We start from the raw sequence: 20,064 nt of genomic DNA on the forward strand, positions 1-20,064 counted from the left end.
AATCACACTTGGTATACGGCAAGTTAGGATCTGGGTTAGGATGCAGACAGGTATCAGTGGTTGTGAATGAGAAAGTCTGGAAGCCAGAAACGGACTATAGCTTAGATGTAGATTTCCTAGTGGCTCTTTTCGACCAGGACTCCATAGCAGTGAGGCTGGATACGAAGCAACTGCACATGGATTGTGCTGGTCTGACTTGGTGTTAAGTGGCACAGTGGCAGAGTGGAAAGGGTCAGCCGACTTCACGCTCCCTCAGTGGACTTGAGCCCTGTCTGTGTAAAGAGGGTGAGGGGCAAATACTGGCAGGTCTGCCCCAGATTGGTATGAGAGGCCAGTGGGGTGGGGAGTGTGAAAAAACTCAGGGAACTACTAATAACACACTTTCTGTTGTCTCCTTATTTGTTGATTCAAGCTGTCTGCATTTCTTGTCCCTGAACAGGTCCGTGATCTGCATCTGAGTGGTGCTCCCATAGACGGTGCTCCCAGAGACAACACGTGGGAAGTCCAGACTTACGTTCACTTCCAGGATCATCAGGGAGTTGCCCTCGCCATCAAGCCGGAGCACAGAGTGGAAGATGTCTTGACTTTGGCATGCAAGGTGATGGACTTTGCTGTGGACACATACTTCTGTGGCCTCTGGTTTTGTGTGTTGGGGGGGCGGTGTTAAGACCTCACTTTTTATACTAGGGAACGCATTACACTTGCTAATTAATATATTAATTCTTGGCCCCTCAGAAGAATGGTCCTTTCGGTCAGGATCCCATACTTCCATGATGACCTGGATTATTCCTCTTAAATTTAAAATGTCTGTATTGAGAATCATTGTGCTGCTGTTTAAGTTCCTTAGAGGTGAAGTGGTTTGATGTACTGTTAAATCATGAACCAGGTTTCCTCAGATTAAATAGTGAGGGGGCAAATACTGGCAAGTCTGCCCCAGATTGGTATGAGAGGCCAGTGGGGTGGGGAGTGTGAAAAAGCTCAGGGAACTACTAATAACACACTTTCTGTTGTCTCCTTATTTGTTGATTCTTTTCCTTCATAAATATGTTAGAGTATGAAATTCAGAATTTTGAATTCCATGGGACTTGTTCACATTTTTCAACTGTCTCTAGGAATAGGAAACAAGTTAAATGAAGACTGATATGAGATGTTGGCTATTCATTCCTCAGACTCGATTTTATTCCCAGTCTGAAGAGGAAGTGGAGACGTATTAAGGACAGTGCAGAGGGAGAAAGTAGATTCAGCCAGAGCGGGTCTTGTGCTTATAGACCACCGGGTGGCAGAGTAGAGATGCACCATTTGAGTTTCAAGAGGAAGTGCATGTAGATAGAACCTATGGAGTTTGCCATCAAGCCGGAGCACAGAGTGGAAGATGTCTTGACTTTGGCATGCAAGGTGATGAACTTTGCTGTGGACACATACTTCTGTGGCCTCTGGTTTTGTGTGTTGGCGGGGGCGGTGTTAAGACCTCACTTTTTATACTAGGGAACACATTACACTTGCTAATTAATATATTAATTCTTGGCCCCTCAGAAGAATGGTCCTTTCGGTCAGGATCCCATGCTTCCATGATGACCTGGATTATTCCACTTAAATTCAAAATGTCTGTATTGAGAATCATTGTGCTGCTGTTTAAGTTCCTTTGAGGCGAAGTGGTTTGATGTACTGTTAAATCATGAACCAGGTTTCCTCAGATTAAATAAGCTTGATACCATTCACATTTGCTTCAAGAAGACTGTTATGGCTATTCATTCCTCAGACTCGATTTTATTCCCAGTCTGAAGAGGAAGTGGACAGTGCAGAGGGACAAAGTAGATTCAGCCAGAGCGGGTCTTGTGCTTGTAGACCACCGGGTGGCAGAGTAGAGCTGAACCATTTGAGTTTCAAGAGGAAGTGCATGTAGATAGAACCTATGGAGTTTGCAGACACTCACAGACACACACACACACAATATCTGAATCTATACATTTTTCCTTCATAAATATGTTAGAGTATGAAATTCAGGATTTTGAATTCCGTGGGACTTGTTCACATTTTTCAACTGTCTCTAGGAATAGGAAACAAGTTAAAGTTAGCAACCATGACTATATTAGAGAGCTAGCTTTTGCTGTGATAGCAAGATGTGATCTGTGATCAGATATATTCTATGTTAATCTCTCACAAATGTATCTTGCAGTTAGTGATAATGTCATCTAAAAGAAAACCTTCAATTTGACCATTTGGCCCTCCTTTTTCCTTTTTGCATGTCTAAGTTTGGGCTCTTCTGTGGTTCTAGACAGAGCAAATTATATGCAGTTTTCTAGGTTTCTACTGTGACGTGTCACAAGCCTGCCGAACACTGATGGATTGGGAAAGAACGTTCAGACTCCGAGTAACTGTCCTGTCTTTACAGATGAGGCAGCTGGAGCCCAGTCACTATGGCCTGCAGCTCCGAAAAGTGGTGGATGAAGGCGTTGAATGGTTTGTTCCTGCGCCGTATGAGTACATGCAAGAGCAAGTAAGTGGGTGTTGGCTACAGGGAGGGACCTACCGTATCCATGGCCTGACTTTTTCTCTTTTTTTAGACAGGGTTTCTTGTAGCCGAGGCTGGCTTTGAATTCCCTATGTAGCTAGGGATGGTCTTGAACTTCTGGTATTCCTTTCTGTATCTCCCAAGTGCTGGGATTACAAGTGTGTGCTACCACACGCAGTCCATGCTGTGCTGAGGATCAGACCCAAGGCTTCGTACATGCTAGGCAAGCAGTCTCTCACCTGAGCTACATCCCTCACCTCTGCATGGCCTTTGATTTTGAGAACTGAAATTTTGAGGGCAAAATGCTTACATTCGGCATTTGATTTGTAAACAGTCTCCATCTAAAGAATATCTTAAGTTTTCTTGGCTTATTATGAAAATAGTGTTAAAATACTTTTCTAAGATACTGAGTGTTAAGTCCTCTGACCCTTTTGCTTTCATGTTTCATAGGTTTTTGATGAAATAGAAGTTTTTCCACTCAGTGTTTACGATGTGCAGCTCACAAAGACCGGGGACGTGTCTGACTTTGGTAGGTGGCCAGAGCCCTTCCCGTCTTGAGAAACTGCCTTCCTGCCCCAGTGTGTTCTGACATAACTTTATGTTCGTGTTTCCAGAATATAAGACAGTGGTTTCTGAACTTCCTGTCTCTCCTTATTTTTATTATGATTTATTTATTTTATCAGGCTGGGATACACGTATCAGTATTGGGGAAAATAGCAAAGAAATTATGAGAATGAGCATAAAAATTGTGTTAGTATCACTCCACTGCACCTGACCAGTTCTTGTTGGCTGGTGCAATCCAGTGGTGAGCTGAAAGTACGCCCCAGTTTTTAAGAAACAGGGATTTTACATGTGGATGACTTTGTGCTGAAAGTGTGGGAACAGCCTAGGAGGAAAAATTGATAGCCAGGTGTGGTGGCCCATTCCTAATCTCAACACTTAGGAGATAGAGGCAGGCAAACCTTTGTGAGATTGAGGCCAGCCTGGTCTACTTAATGAGTTCCAGGTCCAGGCCACCTGGGGCTGTATGGAGTCCCTGTTTTTCAGATAGATAGATAGATAGATAGATAGATAGATAGATAGATAGATGATAGATGATAGATAGATCGATCTAGATCGATCTATCTATATATGAAATCATAAATAGTTTCTTTCAACTAATTCTAGTTAATCATATGTTAAAATTTCACTCTTCTGGGCTAGAGAGATGGCTCAGTGGTTAAGAACACTGAATGTTCTTGCCGAAGACCCAGTTTTGTATCCAGCACCCACATGGCAGCTAACAACTGTCCGTAACTCTAGTTCCAGGGGATTTGATGCCCTCTTCTGACCTCTGTGGGCACTGCATGACATGGGTGCACTTCCATATATGCAAACAATACACATGCACATAAAAATAATTTTAAAAAACTTCACTCTTCTGACTCTTATTAATTCTATGATCAGATTTGAGACAGGTTCTCACTTTGCAGTCCCGACTGGCCAGGAACTTCTTAAGTAGCCTAGGGTAGTCTCAGACTTGTAGTGATCCTCCTGCCTCAGCCTCCCAAATGCTGAGATTATAGGCAGGAGCTACCACACTGTCCTGAGATTGGTAGTGATCCCAGTTCTAAGTTGGCTTTCCTTTGGAAGCTCTCTTAGCCTTTTGTCTGTTTCTCTTGGTTCTTGTTTATCTTCCTTTTTAACCTTCCAATTCTCTTCCTCTACCCCTGACAGCTCAATGGCCTTTTTATCTCTGTGACCTTGACATATCTAGGTATCTCCCATAAGTGGGAATCATTCAGTATTTGTCTTTTTGTAGTTGACTTATTTTCCTTTGATTGTTTTCAAGGTTTCTCTTTGTTGTAGGATGTGCTAGGATATTCTTCCTTTTTAAGGCTCAGTGGTCTTCCACTGTCATGGATAGCACATTTTGTTTGTCCATCCTTCGTCTGGTAGCTGGGCTGCTGTGAATGAACCCCTATGTGTGGAATTGCAACTTCTGAGTGTGGTTGCACCATTTGTGTGTCTAAACCTTCCCGTCTGGTGTGGTCTGCCGTTCCTACTCTCGCTAGATGTTTGTACTTTCAAAATAGTTGTAACAGCAACTTTTGCAACATTCATGAGAATAGATGTTCAAAGAAATACTGCTGGCTGGGCTGGGGAGACGCGAGATGAGGTGGGGAGATGGGCTTACACCTGTTTCCCCTGTCCTCCCTAGGGTTTGCCGTAACAGCACAGGTGGACGAGCACCAGCATCTCAGCCGGATATTTATCAGCGATGTTCTCCCTGATGGGCTGGCGTATGGGGGAGGTCAGTGTGACACCATGTCTGTGGCCTCTTAATCTCTGTGGAAGCAGCCTGCCCCATAGACTGCCTTCTTTCAGTTTTGTCAGAAGATTTCTCTTTGGAGTTTTAGAGAAAGAATTTACTTGAGAATACATATGTGTTTACATAGCAAAAACCTGTGTGTGTGTGTGTGTGTGTGTGTGTGTGTATGTATGTAAAGAGAGTATACATACAGATGTCCAATTAAAGGAGGAAGACAACCCCACCCCCTGGCATTTAACATCAGAACACTAGAAGATGTGTAGATTACTAGCTTCCCAACTTTTTCCTGTTAGAAAGATCCCTCTAATACTAGCCTGGAGTGAGCTAAAATTCATTTTGTTACCAGCAGTACCCCAAGACTGCCATAATGCTGCTTTCTTGAAAGAAAGCAGTGAACAAAACAGACCTACCCTCCGACCTGTGGTTTGAATTTGCAGCCTGTTTTCTCCTTAGAATATATCTCTCTGTAATCTCTCCCCCTTTTTTTTTTCTTTCTTTTCCCCTTTCTTGTTCTCAGGGCTGAGAAAGGGCAATGAAATCGTGACCTTAAATGGGGAAGCTGTGTCTGATCTTGACCTGAAGCAGATGGAGGCTCTGTTTTCTGAGAAGAGTGTTGGACTCACTCTAATTGCCCGGCCTATGACTACAAGGACAGCCCTGTGTGCTTCCTGGTCAGACAGTGACTTATTCTCCAGGGACCAGAAGAGTCCCATGCCCTCTCCCAACCAGTCCCAACTGCTGGAAGAATTCCTAGACAACTTTAAGAAAAACCCTGGAAATGGTAAGGCTGTGGTCTGTCTTCATCTTGAACTGTTGGGACCATCACTTGGTGTTCTAAGGCTGCAATTTTTATTGTAAATTCAGGTTGTATAAGCTGCTCAGAGAATGCTTCCCTACTTATTCAACAAGAACACAGACCAGTGGGGCTTGATTAAACCAAGGGTTCATACATTTTAGTAATTAGAGCACTTTCAGAAAAATAGAAAATGTTTTGCACAGCATAGTCTTCAAAACCACAGTTCTTTTAAAGTCACTTACGATTTAGTATTTCCATCGCCTGTGGTTGAAGGCAGGCAGCAGTCTGCACACACGAGAACACTGAGAGACTTTGTTCTTATTCAGTTGAGTCTAAGGCAAAGCATGTCTGCGGTGATCTGTGTGGCTCTCAGTAGCAGGTACAGTGCAGTTTTTCTTTGAGGGTCTGCTTTCTCAAGAAGCAGCAAGGGCTGAAGAGATGGCTCAGTGAGCACTGGCTGCTCTTGCAGATGACCTGGGTTCAGTTCCCAGCACCCACATGGTGGCTAGCAACTGTCCTTAACTCCAGTTTTAGGGGAACCTAATGCCTTCTTTTGGCCTCCGTGTGTGTGGTGCACAAATATACATGCAGGCAAAACATTCGTATACATAATTTTTTTTTTTTTGGTCTTTCTGGGACAGCATCTCCCTATAGCCACAACTGGCCTGGAACTCACTATGTAGACCAGGCTGGCCTTGAACTCACAGAGATCTGCTCTCCTCTGCCTCCTGAGTGCTGGGATTACAGATGTGTGTCACCGTGCCCAGACACATAAAATTTTTGAAAAGCAGCAAACTTTGGATGTAATTTATGATTTCAGAATTTATGGTCTCCAACTAAGACTTTCTGCCTGCATAATTGTCTCCGGGTAAATCCCAGTATGAGGAAACAGGAAAAGGTGAGGATTCCTACCCATCTCTCATGTTGCAGTCAAATCAGAGGCCCCAGCTGAGCACCTTAGTCAGGCTCCATAGAGCAAAGGTCCAGTCTTGATCTTGAGAATGTAGAGTCATTTTTCACACTGCCCTGCAGTGCCAATGGATTTATAATAGAAATGTCTGCATGGTAACCCCAAATGAATGTAAAACAGAAAACAGAGGCTGTTAGGATGGATTTAATTATAAAGCTGGTTTATATAAAGTTAGTAAAAAGATCTAATTTATTGACAGCAACTGCTGGAGAAAAGATTTAGATGTTTGGGGATAATTGCTTCTAAAAGAAATTCATAGGGGATAGTTTAGAAAGAGAAAGATTCCGTTTAGGATTCTAAAATAAACCTCAAAACTTAAATTTGTTTAAATGGTCCAGGATCTGATTAAGAAAATCTGGTCTTTATGTAATTAAGCAGTTTATTTTCATAGAGGATATATTACCAGTTGTAAAGATGACATATTTTTATTCAGCACTATGTTTTAAAATCTTATTCCTCGTTTCTTTACCTATGATTGAGAGCTCTGATGTAAAACTTCTCGTGAAATAAAATGATGATGTATTTTAACCACACATTCACCAAAGCAAGGCAAGGTTTCAGAACTTTAACCCAGTCTGGTTTGGACAAGTAGTTTTTTAATTTTACCGCATTTGATTACTTAGAGGTAGAATTTTTTTAAAAAAAATCATAGATTAGTAAGTATAAATGATAGCTTGGCAGTATTGTGTCTTTGGAAACATTTTGCCTTTCTAAGCCAAAGGCATTTAACATTGGTGCCTGTCTACTTAAGGGGGATGTCTAGTCTCAGTTTAAAGTTGGCTCAGTCTCCCTTTTCTCTCCACTTGCTTTTAGTTTTGGGTAAATCTTAATTAATGGTGTTCGTTAGGTTTGAAATTGCAAAGTGATAAAGTGATATGTCAATGCAGTCTATACTGGTAGGACACTAATAGCTTCACTTGAATTTAAACCAGCTCTAGGTAGGAAAAAACAAAACTAAGTTTCCTCGTTTGCTTTTTCAGTGGGGTGGCACATCCCATAGTTTAGAACACACAGGGGTGCCTTGCTTAAATGAAGGTAGCATTTAATGTATAGTCATGTGAAGGGTTTTGGATAAAGCTGTACTCATGTCACATTGTGGCAGCACCTTCTGCTTTAATATTAATAGCCTATTATTTAAATATTGGGCAAAATGGCTGGCTTTAAAGATAGTCATTAACAAACTTATGTATACCTGTGTAGGAGAATCCATGTTCTGTGTACTTGTTTTGCCTTGTTCCTGTTCTCAGGGTGACAACTTAAATATTGGGCAAAATGGCTGGCTTTAAAGATAGCCATTAACAAACTTATGTACACCTGTGTAGGAGAATCCACGTTCTGTGTACTTGCTTTGCCTTGTTCCTGTTCTCAGGGTGACAGCTGTTACAAAGATGTAACAATTCTAGTTCTTAAGATTAAATTTTCTGAGATTTCAGTGAGGTAATAACCCGGAAGAGACATGTATCTCACTTAATACATAATATATAACCACCTCTGATTACCAGCTGAGGTTCAAAGTCATTGTACTGTGGTCAATAAATGCAGGTTTGTTTTATTTAAAAAAAAAAAAAGCTAGTTTTTGAGATCATTTTCGTAATGAAAAATCAGATTGCAGGATTTGTGATTCATACGGTATCTGGTGCCTTCTCCGTCTCTTCTGGGGCTTTCTTCCAGTCTGAGATACCATTAAGTTGACTATGGGCATATAAAAGCAACTGTCCTGAGACAAAAATTATGATGGGACTAATTAATGGCTTGGTGACAGTAAGGCCATCCTTCAGCCCTGGGCTGTTTAATGTGTCTGTCTTCAGATTTATTGTTCTTGAGGGACACGTTCCCTACCTGTCTTACTCCTCTGCGCATTTTTCATAATAAGAAAGCACCTCAGGGCTGGGTGCAGTGGTGCACACCTTTAATTCCAGCACTCAGGAAGCAGAGGCCAGCGAATCTCTGTGAGATGGAGTTGCAGGGAGACCCTGTCTTTAAAAACAACGAAAAAGCACTGCAGACCGCAGAATCTGCACTACTTTTGATCCTCACAGAAATGAGCTACTGTAGAAAGAGCGAAAGGGGCCAACTTACCTTTTTACAGCAAGAATCAAACAGACGAGTCAAGCTTGCTTACCACTTTCTGCAAGGGGGCAAACTAAGGAGGCAGCCCTGGCTTCTGTGGGTCTAGATCATGCTGTTTTGCAAAGCACGTCCTGGTGTCCCTATGCATGGGGTGCTTAGCCAGTGAGGCGGTAGGAGGCTGGTCTCCAGCTCATTTGGCTTCTGGCATCCCCGTCTCGCCACACTGCAGACCTCCTTGTACACCTTCGTTGCTTCAGCCTTCCCCAGCAGCTAGGCTAGGCTGTGCCTCCCGGGCTGACCTTCTGTCAGGTAGATCACAGGCCCTTCTGCCCCAGGCAGGTGCCTATTTGTGAACTCCAGGTGACTGACTATATTGACTGACTATTTTGATAGTGTCTGTGCTGCATCTCCACACACTTGGATTTTTTTTTTTTTTTTTTTTCCTTTTTGCATAGTTGAATTGCTTGAAAGGAAATTCAGGGCTTACCAACTTTTGAAGGTTAGCATAGGGAGCCAGAAAAGAAGACTCCTGCCCAGGGAGCCATTGTACCGTTAAGGGAGGTCATGTGCTACGCGACCAGCCCAACTCTTGTGTGACAAGAATTCTGAACCCCCAAGTCATCCCCTTCCCTCTGCTACAGCTTAAAGATGAACTAAGACTTACTTTGGAATCCAGGTACAGTAGCTTTCACCATCATCCTAGCACTTCGGGTTGAGGCAGGAGGGTTCTAAGTTCCAGGCCAGCCTGGGCTAAACAACAAGACGCTATCTCAAAACAAAACATCAATAAAAAAAAACTTACCTTGATTTCCTTTTGTTATGAAACAGAAAAAAAATCCTATTTTCTTACTATAAAATTAAGATTTACACAGATAAAAATTTAAATGATTTTGGATAATGGATTCTAGTATGACTTGGGATTCTCCTAGGCAGTGGTCAATGTAGTGTGCCTCCCCATACATGTCCCATTGCTGGAAGGAGCTATGTGCTTGAAAAACAGAAAGGAACGCCCTATGTCCTTTGAGCAGAGGCCAGGCCTCTACCTGGTGATGTTTCTGGAAGGCCTGCTTTTTAAAGAAAAACGTTAAGAATTCCAGAAGGTGGAAGAGGAAGAAAGCCATAAGGAGTTGTCTGGCACTTTGTGATGCACTTTGACCGTCTCAGTGGGCCAGATGCAGACACTTCCTGCTGAATGCTGAAGGGTAAGGCCCTGGGAACAGGCTGCACTGGGTTTTTGGTAACGTTTCCAGAAATCTGCACTGGTCAGTGTGAGTCTCTGGATTAACCACCGGTTTTAAGAGAAATCTGTCTATATCTCTGACTCAAAGAAGTGTGAAACACAGTGATGGATCTCAGAGGCCAGGGAAGCCATTGTAAGTCACCATTCAGGGTGTGTGCTTTCCTAGGAAAGAAGCATCTTACTCCTGTTTGGGATCTCTTGACAACAATGACCCTTAGTGACATGAGTCTCAAACTTCATTATTCAGGAGACTCACCTGAGCTTAGAAAAAGGCAAAACACCTGGCTTCTGGTGTGAGAGTGCCTCCTTCAGGCAGCTAGGAGCAGTGCAGGCTCCGTTCTGCCCAGCCCTCTAGGTCTACTGGAGGCAGGCTTCACTTGAGCAGGTAGATTGTTCCAGAACCCTGCTGGGCTGAGGTTCTGAGGAGCTGATGAGATAATGTGTTGTGTTCTCAGCAAATATGGTAGTGATTGTGTGAGATGTCCTTTCTGTTAGGGATTCCATGCTCCACACACCACCACTGTCCTTCCAGGGGCTCAGAAAGCACAGGTGACTGGTTCACTTTCCTCCCTTGGTCTTTAGAGCCCTCCTGAGAACTCTCTGTCTGTCTGTCTGTCATCAGCATAGGAGGCCAGGGAAAAGGGCTCCAAACTGTCACTCTGCCATCTGTGGTCCTGCAGTGGAATTCACAAGGACATAGTGTTTACAGTGGAGTTTCTTTGCCTTCTATAGATGAATGACTATTTGATTCCTGGCCTGAACTGGCTCTCCATACTAGGGAGAGGAACTGTCAATGAGCTGTGTTTAACTTGAATGGAAATATCAATAAAGACATTTTATAGAGAATCAATTTTACCACTGGAATTCCCCCCAAAGATGCCAGTGTTATTTTAGACCCAACAAGGCCACCATTGAAGGAGTTGGGTGTACCCCAGCTGTTTGTACTTGAATCCTGTTAATGCTGCTTTTGTGATTTATGTATGAAATTCCCTTTACTACTGTTTGCTGGCTTTTGAGCAATTCCAACCAGCTTTCGAAAGCAGAGTTTGAACAAAGTCTTTATATAAACACTGGACTCCCCTTGGCATTAATACTCTCTCCATTTATAAACAGCTATTAACCTTGGTCCTGCTAGGGCTGGAGGTATTTTTAGCAGACGAGAAATAGAGAACAAAGTTCCTGTTCCTTCTTGGATATAAACCAGCCAAAGCTTTCAGCCTCTGGAAGGTAACTTTTGCCTGAGGGCGTTTGGGAGCCTTACCCTCCTCCTCTTTGAATCACATCTTTTTAAATTGCTGTCTGAGTGGGTAGTGTCTCAAGCTATCCAAAGTCACTTAGATGTAAATTTGCTCTCCAGGGTAGATTGCTGCAAGGCATATATGTGTTCATTGAACAACTTTCACCAAGGAGTGAAAGGAACTGGGGATCAGTCCAGGTGTGACAAGCCCGCTTCCTGTTTATGAGAGGGCATTTTGGACTTATTTAGAGTGACTAACAGCCATGAGCTCAGAGAACACTCCATTTAGGTCTAAAACTGCTATTACCAAGTCTGTCTGGCCGACATCCCAGTTCACAGATTTAAAAACATATTAGTGTCCCCAGTGAATGGAGGGCGTATTCGTTTTAAAAAAGAATCTGGGAAATACTAACTTTACCAGGAGTTAGAACCTTGGCCTCGGAGCCATGGCTCGGCTCTTTGTTCTGTGCTGAAGGGAGCTCTCAGTACAGCAAGGGACACGAATTAGTGCATGGGTCATTTTTTGGCCAAGATCAAGTGTGATGAGAGAACCAGAGGTCGGTGTGATGTGAGGCCCTGAGAACTCCGGAAGTGACAGAAGAGGTGGAATGACTGTTGCTGATGGATTCTCGCTGTGGAGCGTGGCCTGGCTGGCCGTACTGTGCTCACCTCCAGAGCCGTAGAGAATGAAACTTCAAAACATACAGCCCTGCCTTTGGGGTTCTGGGGTAGGAGGCAGATGATGGGGACAGTTACCATCTACCACTGCAGTTGATGTAGTTCCATGGTTCCCATAGGCAGTTTACTGTTAAAAATTATTACAGACTTCAAGGAACATTAGTTATGGATGATATTTATTGTACTAGAAATTTAAATAGATTTCAAAATACACATTAGTATATTTCAACATACAAATGCATCTACTTCGTTGCTATTTAGCATGGTCTTAATGAAATGGCCCCAAGGCCCTGCCCCTAAACATTACTGAGATTAGCATTGTTCTGCATTTTTGCAAATGTCTTCTATACCTTCATGGGTGACAGCTGGATTCTCATAACAACTTTTGAATTCTATCTTCTGCAATATTTTGTTGGAAGTTATTTGAAGAAAATCTAACTTCACACATACGTTAGTTGACAAGAGGAGTGTTTTAATAACCCTTCCAGAGAACCATGGGTGATTTTTGTCATCGCATCAAAACCTAACAAGTGTCCTTTCCTCTGAGGCTGGTTGTAACATAGGATCTGAGTTGTTATTGTAGCTTTTCCTTCCCTGGTTACATTACAGTCTAATGGCTGATCTTGGATTTGGATCTCTCACAGTTTCGTGAAGTGCGTGCATTGTTAACTTGGAAAATATGAGGTCATTGAGTTTTGCAAATCTTTAAAATATGGTTGTTTCCTTGTACAAAATTAGAAGTCAGCTCTCAGTGGGAAGGACTTTGCTATTGGGAAGCTGTGGAGCTCACGGTGGGTACAAATTTGCTAGGATTTTGAATTTTTCTAGGATATTTGACCTAAGACTGCAGGTAGAGTTTTCATAAAAAGCTTACTTTGTTTTTGTTCACCTTAAAGAAATTATTTTCTGCCATTTTTTTCTGCCACTGTTGCCTTTTTTGCTGGCGTGGGGGTAAAATTCATATCTTATAAAACGTGGTTGTTAATTCTGCTTGCAGCACAGCTGTGTGAGGCTTTTCCTCCAGGGGAACTGTGGGACGAAAGCAGGAGGGATGGCTGAGGGCGACCATCCCCACAGCCGCCTCGTGCCACACAACCCCAAAGGTGTGTGTGTGTGTGTGTGTGTGTGTGCGCGCGTGCGTGCGCTCACGTGTGCACACGTGTGCACACGTGCTTCCCAAATGCACCCCAAGGGTTGACATTTAGAAAAACTCACTCTGACCACTCTCTGATGGTGTCAAGCAGCATGTTTTAAAGACAAACCCTCATCTGTTCTAGTGAGCAGGGCAGTTTGAAACAGTGACTTTGATGTCTGTTAAGGTGCTGTCAGATTTGCACACAGTTAAGCTGAGTCACCAGTACAAATGTCCTCAGGAAGGAAAGGCAGGTGACAGGCAATAAGCTTGGCAGCTCTTTGGGGAGGGGTCAGGACACTGCAGAGCACAAGGGTGAAAGGACTGTCCCCTCCGGAAGGAGCACTTGTGTACAGCTTGTTAAGGCCCCCTCTGGAGGACGGTGTCTCAGCTGAAGCTGAAGAAGAGGGAGGGCGGAGGTAGGCAGAGCAGGAAGAAGGGGAGGGGCCTCCCTGGGGGAAAGGCTGGGAGGCCTTCAGGATTGTTAGTCCCCTATAAAGGAAAAGGAAGTGATAGAACAGTTGAGCAAGAGCCAGGTGAGGGGGCTTGCAAGCCAGCAAGTGTGCGGGGGGGTATAGGTGTGGCAGATCCACAGAGAGAGTCCCCACTAGAATGATCTGGCCACATTGTCATGAGAGGAAGACTGACTACTCTGAGAAGACCATGGTTGTGGTTGTGGTTGTGGTTGTGCTACAACAGCCGTTAACATTTTAATCAGAGCAACTGTGATTACTGGAGAGAGACGCCCAGGATTGGCCTGTTGATGTTCTTTCATACAGTGAGGGTGTGAGGATGGTCATCCGGTCCTCACTTGAGACTCCAGAAACATCTTGCACCCCACTCCCAGCTACAGTAAGCGGCCCCAGCTGTGGTGTTGGGAGGTCTAGAACATGCAGCAAGTGGAAGGTTAACCGAAGGGCACACTCTGTAGAGCTATGGGGAAGCATCACCCATACTGACGTGAGACTGGTGATATAGCTGTTGGGGACACGGGGTTAGCCGTGTTCCTGTAAACTAGACTTGGGTAAAATTGTGACTTTGGTCCATGCCCTATCAGAGGGAATAGACATCTATTGATGTCTCTCAAGGAAAAGTTAATACAACAATATTGGGATTGCTAACAGCCCCACAGAGAGGTGGCAAAGGCCTGGGCTGAGCTGGAATGGGGCTGAGAGGTGTGGACTCAGGTCACCATAGGTAGATAGAAACACTCTGTGTTATGACTTAGATATGAAGTATCTCTCAGAGGTTCGTGTATTTGAAGTCTTGGACTCCATGCAAGCAGTGTTCAGAGACAGGGCTTTGGGGAACTTGGTTGGCTCATGAAGGTTTTGCCTTCATCATGGATTAATGCATCACAGATTCAAAACTTGAATAGACTGTTGGGAAGTGGTGGAACTGTGGAAGGCGGGGCCTGGTTGGAGGAAGGGTGTCACTGAGGCATGTCCCTGAAGGATGCTTTATTCTCTGCCTCATCTTGCCTTCTGCTCTACCATAACCTACACTATGATGCTCTGTGCAGCACAGGCCCAGAAACAGTGCATCCAGCATGGACTGAAACCTCAGGAATCATGAGTCAGTGTAAGTTTTTCCTCCCTTTAAGTAGTTTCTCTCAAGTGTTTTCTTACAGCGACAAGACACTGACTAATACATTCTATTCTGCCTTGTATTTTTGAATCAGTAAATCATCAAGCACATTACTTATGTGTATGTGTCTAGCCTCTCAATGAATTCTCAATCCAATATATTAAGTCAAGTAAGGATATAGAAATAACAGGACTCAGGATGTGAAAAAGAAGACAGAATCGCTGGGTCTTCCATTTTCTACGTTCACTGTGTGTCTCAACAAGATGTCTACACCTGTTCAATAAGGGTTTGTTTAAAGCTTAGAGAATCCAGCTTGTAGCTAAGGAGGGAATCATGGCTTCATTTATTGCTTGAGGTTGAGTCTGTGGTACAAGTAATTTGGGCCAGATAGTTTCTTAAAAAATGTATTTATTTTTTATATTTTTATTTATTATTTTATGTGTGTGAGTGTATTTCCTGCATGTATGTAAGTGCACCTTTTGTCATGCAGTGCCCAGAGAGGTCCAAAGGTGTTGGATCCCCCTGGAACTGGAGTTACAGATGGGTGTTAACCACCGTGAGGGTGCTAGGAACCAAGCCTGAGTTGTCTGCGAGAGCAGTCAGTGCTCTCAGCTGCTGAGCTGTCTCCAGCTCCAGATAATTTCTCTTACCTTGAAGTTGGGAAATGAATTTCTATACTTAGTCCTGAATTCAAGTACTTAGGCTTGGCTCCTGAAATGAGGCATGTAGTTTCCTACTCCATGGAAGGTTACAAAGCACCCTTGGGCCCTCCTGAGAAACCAGGCATCTTTGGGAAAATAGACTCCCCTTCCCTGTGTAATTTGATTGATTTTTTTTTTTCTATATAGCCCAGGCTGGACTTGAACTTGTGATCCTCCTGCTTCTGCCTCCCAAGTACTAGAATTACAGGTGCTTGTCCCCAGACCAAACTCATTTTTCTCTTCATTTTCACTTTCCTTTCATATAGTAACAGTGATGACCAGTCAGGGACTGGTAGGAGGTAGGATCGGAGGTGATAAACAGCACATTTAAGAAATCCTTAGCTTCATGGAGCTTGCCTGCATCTTTTCCCATGGAAACAGAACAAGTTAACACAAAATAAGTTATAGGTGAGAAAGGAGACAGAACAGGAGATGGGGATGGCAGGAGGGAGAAGCACAGGGTGCAGTGGTCAGGAGGGTCGACCTCAGGAGACTGTTGGAACAAAGGCTTGAAGGAGGTGAGGACTAGAGCTGTGTGGACCTGGGGAAGCAAACTTTTGCAGGAGAGGGAACAGTTGCAAGTCCCTGAGTTGGGTATGCAGATGCTGTGGTTAAGGATGAGAAGCTCAGTGTGCCTGAAAGAGCAAGGGCACTGTGGTGACAGGGGGCAGCTCAGAGCAGACTTCCAGGTCTCCTTAAGGTCAACTGTTTGCCTAAGGAAAATGCAGAGCCACCCCATGGGTCTGAGCAGAAAATGACATGCCCTGACCACTGTTTTACCAGGTGCACTGAGCAGCTGTGGAGGCTGAGGGGCACCTGGCTAGAGGCAGTGATAGCAGCAGTGGCATAAATCCCAGAGGCCTGGTTCAGAGGAAGGGTGACATGACGGGATGAGGAGTGGAAGATGATGCCCTGGGCAATGGACGTCAGAGTTGTTATCACACAAGATGAAAGAGCACCTGAAACAGCTTTGGGGGTTGGAGGGCAGGACATCCCAACCTCTGGGTTTATACTGAATATTTTACCTGCTTCTAAAATGATTAGCAGTGGAAAGAGAGGGGAGATACAAGGTTAACCTTGGGTGTCATCTGGATGGGATTCCACAGAGTCGCTAAGGAAACAGCATCCGGGTATGTCGGGAAGGGATGGTCTAGGTTAGGTTAACTGAGGTGGGAAGACCTACATTAAATGTGGGTGGCACCATCCCTTGAGATGGGGCCCCAGACTGAGTAAAAAGATGAAGTGAGCTGAGTCCCAGTGCTCATCTTTCTCTGCTTCCTGACTAGGGGCATGTGTGACCATCTGCCTCAGGCTCCTGCCACTGTGCCTTTTCCGCTGTGATGGACTAAACCTTCCAACTGTGAGCCCAAACAAACCCTTCCTTAAGTTGGTTTTGAAGGTATTTGGTCATAGCAACGAGAAAAGTTGACTGATACAGATTTGAGTCACAGGTTGGCTACGTTATAGATTTTCACTTTTCATGTAAGGTGAACACAAATATAATTATGGGAGAAGAAAATCAGTAAACTTTTGGAGCTAGAGAGATGACTCAATGGCTAATAGCACTGGTTGTTCTTGCAGAGAACTCAGGTTCAGTTCCCAACATCTACACGGCTAGGGGATCTGACAACGTTTTTATGGCCTTCACAGGCATTGCGGGCATGTGCTGCACTGACATACGTTGTAGGCAAAATATTCATACACATAAAAAATTAATTAAAAAAATTAAAAAGCAAACCAGTAAACTCTAGAAATGCAGTCGCAACACATTGATTCTATTAATTTCACACAGTTCGCTCATGCTCTACTGTCTTATAAATTTACTTCTGATGCAGCGTGGCTCAGTTGTAGTTATTCACACGTTGTCCGTTCCTGTACAATCTTTTTCTTTCGTCTTTTTTTTTTTTCCTTTTGGTTCTTGGCATCTTTGGCATGTCATAAGAAAGCGTGACACAGTTCAGAGCACCTCATGTTATCATTCGTTGGTAGCTCTGGATCAACTCATCTGGAAATGGACACATAAAATTGTTGGTGTGATTATTGTATCTACTTCCATGAGCTGGCCAGCTGCCACGAAGGGAAGGACTCTAGCAGACCTCCTGGAGCTGCAGGCCACCACTGTCCCAGGCCTCCAGGGGCCTGCTGTAGGAGCTGCAGTTCCCAGGGAAACACTCACCCTCTGCTTATGAAAGGCTGTGCCATTAGCCCGTCTTGCCCTTCCAATGTGGCCCCCAGCTGCCATTTGTGTTTCTAACTCTGACTTCCATGTTTCTGTTGCCTGATCATGTCATTCTACTGTTAAGTTTAGGTAGCTTTTTGTAGTAGGATTAGCACAATTATTTGAGTGTTGGTTGAATTTCAACTTGCATGCGTGGTGTACATGTATGTGTATACTCATGTGAGTGTGTGCACGTGTGCCATTGGATGTTTTCCTCAATAGGTTGTTTTGAGGCAATGTCTCTCATTGGACCTGGAGCTTGCTGATTCAGCTAGATTGACTGGCCATCAAGGCCCCAAGGATCCACCTGTCTCTGCTCCCCACCCCAGTACTAGGATTACAGGGACACACCTCTTTAATGTGGGTGCTGGGGATCTGAACTCAGGTTCTCATGCTTGTGTGGCAAGCGTTTTACTGGTTAAGCCATCTCTCCACTCCCTCAATTTTATCACTTATACTTTATAAACATGATGAGAAAGGGGGACTTTGAATGAGGAACCTGGGTGTCTTGATCCAAACGCCACTCACCAGCTGTGCTTGGCTACTGTGCCTTCAGCCACGTGGCTGTGTTTCGATCTTTAGTAGGTCAGAATGTATTCACTCGGGAAGGAGATGTGGCCCTTTTTTCATGGATTTAAATGAGGAGGGATAGAAGGTAGGTAACTTACGGTTTTTAGGTCTGTGGCGATGGAAGTTTGTAGTATGTGTGACTCTCCCTGCCTGCTCCTCTTTTAGGATTGTGTTCTGTAGGAAGTAGGGATCTGCCTGTAGGTTACATAGGATGGAGGGGTCATAGGCTCTTCCTGTTTTGAGCTCTGAGAGCATCCTGTCTGCCTACTGCATGTCACTGTTACTATTTATTGCTTTGCAGAATTGTCGTCTGTGTGCTTGTTTATCTGCTGCAAAAAAATCCTTGAAATCAGGGATTTGGAAGGATGCAGAGAGGTTTAAGACAGCAACTTGTGCCGCTCTTGCTAAATTGCTGCCCTGGGTAAATAGCTATTGAGTGAGAGGAAGGTGATGAGGACTCTCTTTTATCTATTTTTATACTTATTTTTATACGTGCACATGCATTTGTGTGTGTATATGTGTGTGGGATATGTGTGGTATGTGTACAGTGTGTGTGCAGGTACTGCCAGAGGCCAGAAGAGGGCATCCATCATGAAGACTCTGTTAACGTGAGGTTAATGCACTATTGCTGGGAGTAGCTGATGGGGATCAAGGGAGCATAAGAGCAAAAAGATTCCTTGGAACACACCTACAGGCTTCCTAGAGTTCTTTATCAATCCCATATGATGGAAGAGTGAGGAGGCAGCCTCAGAATCAGTCTCTAATGTATGCCCAAGTGGGGGACCCCTGGCTGTTTCCTAGCAGTGCTTAGTAGAGAACCAGATAGCCACAGAGTCTTCCAGCAGATTCTGGGAGCCCATGCAGCCTGTCTGCTTTGTACATCTGCCCCGCCCTGCCATGTCCAAAGGCTGACTGGTGGTCATGTCACAGATAAACCACAGTTAGAAAGGAGCAGCATGACTTCATCTGCAGCATAGGGCAGTTCTGAGCATCAGATGTGTTTCCAGTTAAATTGGGGATGGCAGCATTTATAAGAGGCTGTGGGTCCAGACCAAGGGCCCCTGGTTCTAGTTTTGTTATATGTAACCTTGAGCATAGTCCTCTAATAACTGTTTCCTCTCAAGATGAGGCATGGGCAAAGCAGTTAGGCCTTTTTCCTTTCTTTCTCTAAGATTCATTTATTTAATAGAATGAAAGTAACAATTTAATTTCTATCACAAAGTGCATGCCTTATAAAAGTTTAGAAAGTCAAAAAAGCAAAGTATTAGTGTTTTGGTTTTGTAATGAGTGAATCCCGTTACCTCTTTAAATAGAGCTGGGTCTTGACTGCTGAGAGAGGTGTTGGTTAAGATTTTATGATAATAGCAGGCTGTCTCTATGCAAAGATCACACGGGGCCCCAGGAGCACTAATTATCCTCCACTCAGCCCGATGGCGCAGAGACCTGTTATTAACTTGCTCTCACAGCTGGGTAAATCAAGGCACAGGCACATGACACCACCAGTACCTTGTACAAGGTCACAGTCAGTCTTAGAAGATAGCATTACACTGTTTTTCCATCCATGTGGAGAATGTCTGAACTTTAACCCCTTTCCTTTTAAAGGTTTCTCCACTGATAGACACAAGATAAAACTCAGTCATAATTTGCCTTGCAGTAAAACAGATGTATATGCCTGGGTTGACGGTGGCTCCTGCCCTATGTCTGTTTATAACTGGCTGGGGATGGCAGTTAGGAAGAACCCACCAGGTGATGTTTGGGGGCTTTCTCAGCTGGGAGGGGACTTGTTGGGGAGTCTCCTGTTCACAGTAGTAGTCCCCTCCCTTCCATCTCATACTGTTCAGAACCTTTTACTGTCTACAATTTGTTTCTGTCCATCTCTAGCTCTAGGTTGCATTGTCAAGAACATCACGAGTGGATTGTGACCTCAGGCTAAGTGCAGACTTATGAAATTTACGTTTTTCTGGCAAGGTATTCGTGCTGTGGTAGAATTGACATCTCTGCAGGCTTCATGGTGACATTCAAGCTGCTGGCTTGAATTTGCT

At 44.0% G+C, this 20,064-nt stretch overlaps 1 protein-coding gene and 1 non-coding gene across 6 annotated transcripts in view; both read left to right on the forward strand.

Moving 5' to 3' along the window:
• Nucleotides 1-20,064, forward strand: part of Tiam2 (T cell lymphoma invasion and metastasis 2) — a 144,583-nt gene that overhangs the window by 70,747 nt on the left and 53,772 nt on the right. For 4 of the 5 annotated variants that reach the window (XM_029566656.1, XM_008839396.3, XM_029566653.1 and 1 more), the window contains 5 exons: nucleotides 440-598; nucleotides 2,393-2,497; nucleotides 2,963-3,041; nucleotides 4,713-4,805; nucleotides 5,341-5,604. In XM_029566656.1, the coding sequence (XP_029422516.1) occupies nucleotides 440-598; nucleotides 2,393-2,497; nucleotides 2,963-3,041; nucleotides 4,713-4,805; nucleotides 5,341-5,604 (700 nt within the window). Of the gene's footprint in view, nucleotides 1-439; nucleotides 599-1,350; nucleotides 1,396-2,392; nucleotides 2,498-2,962; nucleotides 3,042-4,712; nucleotides 4,806-5,340; nucleotides 5,605-20,064 lie in introns of those variants that run through there. The other variant, XM_017799735.2, reaches the window with a different exon arrangement.
• On the forward strand, nucleotides 3,271-3,399 carry LOC115071511. Its single transcript, XR_003850591.1, has one exon. It is a non-coding gene; the product is annotated as a small nucleolar RNA SNORA65 (small nucleolar RNA).

Source organism: Nannospalax galili, unplaced genomic scaffold (genome assembly GCF_000622305.1).
Source record: "Nannospalax galili isolate Female #2095 unplaced genomic scaffold, S.galili_v1.0 scaffold211, whole genome shotgun sequence".
Lineage (NCBI taxonomy): Eukaryota > Metazoa > Chordata > Mammalia > Rodentia > Spalacidae > Nannospalax > Nannospalax galili.